This window comes from Apis dorsata, unplaced genomic scaffold, assembly GCF_000469605.1.
Source record: "Apis dorsata unplaced genomic scaffold, Apis dorsata 1.3 scaffold_382, whole genome shotgun sequence".
Taxonomy (NCBI): domain Eukaryota; kingdom Metazoa; phylum Arthropoda; class Insecta; order Hymenoptera; family Apidae; genus Apis; species Apis dorsata.
In genome coordinates, this window is record NW_006263644.1 from 1,599,907 (window position 1) to 1,603,517 (window position 3,611).

At 25.4% G+C, this 3,611-nt stretch overlaps 1 protein-coding gene across 1 annotated transcript in view; it reads right to left on the minus strand.

Moving 5' to 3' along the window:
• Nucleotides 1–333: 333 nt before the first annotated feature.
• LOC102677396 overlaps nt 334–3,611 on the minus strand; it is a 3,685-nt gene continuing 407 nt past the window's right edge. The window contains exons 2-4 of the mRNA XM_006618953.2: nt 2,783–2,981; nt 1,357–1,584; nt 334–925 (exon numbers count right to left, since the gene is read on the minus strand). Of these exons, the coding sequence (XP_006619016.1) occupies nt 346–925; nt 1,357–1,584; nt 2,783–2,981 (1,007 nt within the window). The 3' untranslated portion in view covers nt 334–345. The remainder of the gene's footprint in view (nt 926–1,356; nt 1,585–2,782; nt 2,982–3,611) is intronic.

Genomic DNA, 3,611 nt, shown 5'->3' on the forward strand with positions numbered 1-3,611 from the left:
GTATTCAACTTGATTATACAGAAATTAATAATCACTAAGGATAATTACAAGTATAGAGATAAAAAAAGATAATTCTCAGTATTGGAAACAGAATTAAGAATCTTAACCGAGATTCTTATTCTGATTCGCAGAACGAAAAATAAATTATTTTATCGACTAGATGTCTTCTTAAAAATTCTGGATATCGTAATCTTATTATTATTCGAGGATTTCAAAAGTCAAGTCAGCATAAATAACATCTCTCGTTATTTAAACTTTCAGTTGATTGGTATCAATTAAATAACTATTTCTATAATCTAGTAATTTAGAAAGTTTAAACAATAAAGAGATTTTTTTGTTTTCTTCTTACTTTAACTTTTCCACAAATTCATCCGAAACATTTATTCGTGGAAATATTTTGTCCGAGGATTCCTGCCCCGAATCATTCTGCATCCTCGAGTAATCGGAGATTTGAATACGAGGAATCGATCTTCTCCGCGATTCGAATTTAAAAATGGACGAATCCTCGAACCTTTGACGAAAACTTTTGAAGAAATTCATCCCGAGGCATTCGTAAAAGGATGTGTCCCTACGAGACGCTTCGTTGCTGGATTGCTGACGGTGAAAACCGATGGAAATAATCGAGGTCTCGTTGGTCTTTACAACGGACGTCGATATCCCTTTGCACTCGATGAAATCCAACACCTCCGACTCGTCCATCCTTATATCCCTGATCGTTATGTCGCAGATTGCTTTCGGCGATCGCTTCGAATTTTCCCCGATTTCTTCTTGGCGAGCTTCGTTACGATTTTTCGAACCATTCGCGCTTATTCTTGTCGACGTGGACGCGTCGACAAGTCGCCTCTTTCTCAGCATCGTCGAATACGCGAGTGGAGAGAGCTGATTTCCAACCCTCGTAGGAATGTTTTGCGCGTCTTTCTCTGATCTGGAAATTTTTGCAATGTGTGTAAGATGGTGGATAATATGAATTGGAAACAACGGATAATAATAAATCGTTAGAGTTTTTGATACAAGAGATATAATAAAAAATCAAGTTTTCGATTTTCTTAAATAATTAAGAGTCAATGTATATTTATTTATTTTTTTTTAAATTATTATATATATTTTTTAAATATTATTATATTATTATATAAATATAAAGAAAGAATTGTTTCGATGTTACGAAATTAATTTTTACTAAAAATCAAAAATTGTTATTGAAGCAATGAATAAAATCTTATAAAGATTAGCAAAAAAATTAATTGTTCACGTTAAAATTTAATTAAGATTGGTTAATAATATATTGGTCGAAAATATTGGATTAAGTTTCAGAACGATTTATTAAAATCTTCGGCTTATAAATTATAAATTATTAACCTCGAACAAATCAACGTGTTTTTGAAATTCTTTAATTTTTCTACGACAATAGACTTCTTGGAATTTTCATCGATCGAATTGTCTTCATTGGGAGAATATTGTGAAGATTTGTCGTTGGGAGAGACAGAAGAGTTATTCGATTTAGGATTCTCATAGATTTGATATCTCTTTGAACAAGAACCGGCAATGTTTAATTGATTTTCCAATTTAGGTGACCAATACCACTTCCTGCAACATTTTGTCAGATTAAGCAATACAAATTTCTTGTTATTACATTTGAAGATTTTTTTTTTTAGTTTAACAAATTTGCCTAAAAATGTTATGAATAAACAGCAACTATTATGAAAATAATTAGATACATGCAATGTTTCTACGTGAATAGAAATTAATATTAATTTTGCCAAAAGCAAATATACTTATTATATATCTATAATAATTGCAAAAAATAATAGTAATAGTCAATTTGATACGATTTGATAATTCTAGTTAAGACTTTGTCTTATCTGTTTTATAATACGTACAAAGATAATATAAACAATATAACGTGTAATTTAACTCTCAGTCACACTTATTTCGTGCTTGTACGCTTGTTACGATGAATCAGAGTTAATGATTGATTGAAGATTATGATTAATGTGAAATCGTATGATTATTAAATAATTAAATAATCAGTAATAATTGTATTAATAAGATAAATAAGAGAAATAATCAAAGTTATAATCATAACAATGGTCATGATTAATTCAATAATCACGAAATAATTACACTTTTGATAATGATTGAATCGACAATTCTGTGAATATTTTTTTAAGACATGTTTTTTGTTTACATTACAGTTTTAAGAATAATTACTTTGAATGATAAATTATCTCGAGTGTATCTATAATTAGTTTTTATATATATTGTTTTATATAATATAGCCTTCATTTCAAACATTTTATATAATAATTTATGCTTTTGAATGTTTCGTACGTATATCATTATATATGAGAATAATCTATCGATAACATAATAATATGATAATATGATAGCATTATATAAAAGAAAAATTATTTTTATCAATTATTGGTCGAAAATATTTAAATTTTATTATTGCAAAATATTTTGAAATATGCTTTGAACATTATAATAAATATATATTCTAATTGAAGTAACTAATCGAATCCTGTGTTATACCATTCTAACTAACAATCAAAGTTTAATATGATATTCCAATTCTATGATTATTCTTCCATTCTTTTTATATTTTTTGGTAATCTTAATTTAATTACAAAATAAACTAGTTTTATTATTTTTTCGAAAATATAGATATAAAATTTTCTTGTACAAGTTTAATGTCAAATTAATTCAAAAAACTAATGAAGATTTATAGACTTGTTAACAAAATCTAATTGCTTAATGATTGAATAAGTACTTACGGTATTACCTGTTTCGATTGTGAGGTAATATTATTTTTAAGATTTGTTGTTCCTGTTCTCTCTCTTGCACAATCTGTTTCGACCTCTTATCTTCGTTCGAATCGATAAAATGTTTATTCTCATTATCAGATGCATTTCTATTTAAAGTTTCTTCTTTAAATATGAAGCGCGCCAAAGTTGATTCGTTGTCCGTTGATTTATTTCTATCTAAAAAATTAATCTTGCTTTTTTTTTCCTCATCGAATAAATCAATATTTCACGACTTTTTAATAATATTTTTACAAATGATCATTGATTTTTTTTATTAAATATCGAAATATTTTTGTTAAATATCAAATTTTAATTTTTTTCTAATAATAAAGAGGATTTTCTTTTTTGATTCGTTAATATTTTTTAGATCACGATATAATCACAAATAATTATTTTAAAAAAAATGATTTATTAATTTCTTTCCCTTATTTGTTAATATTATTATTAATTTTGGTTCCAATATTATTAATTTTTCCATTAATTTACGAGAGATTACAAGTTATAAATCATAGAATTTAATTATATAAACAATTTTTATAATTTTAATATTATCTAAATCTTCTCTCATAATTTTATACATAATAATGAACAATTAAAAATAATGACCAAGCTGATAACATTATCGATTTCTAATTGACATATTATATAGAAATAATCCTTAAATCATGTATTATGAACAAATTCATAATAAAAAATATTTTGCATAATTATAAATCAATTAATTAAAAATAATAAATTATAACATTGATTTTAATGATAATAACATTTTGGATTTGATTTGTATCTCATTTTTTTTTTTTTTTTTTT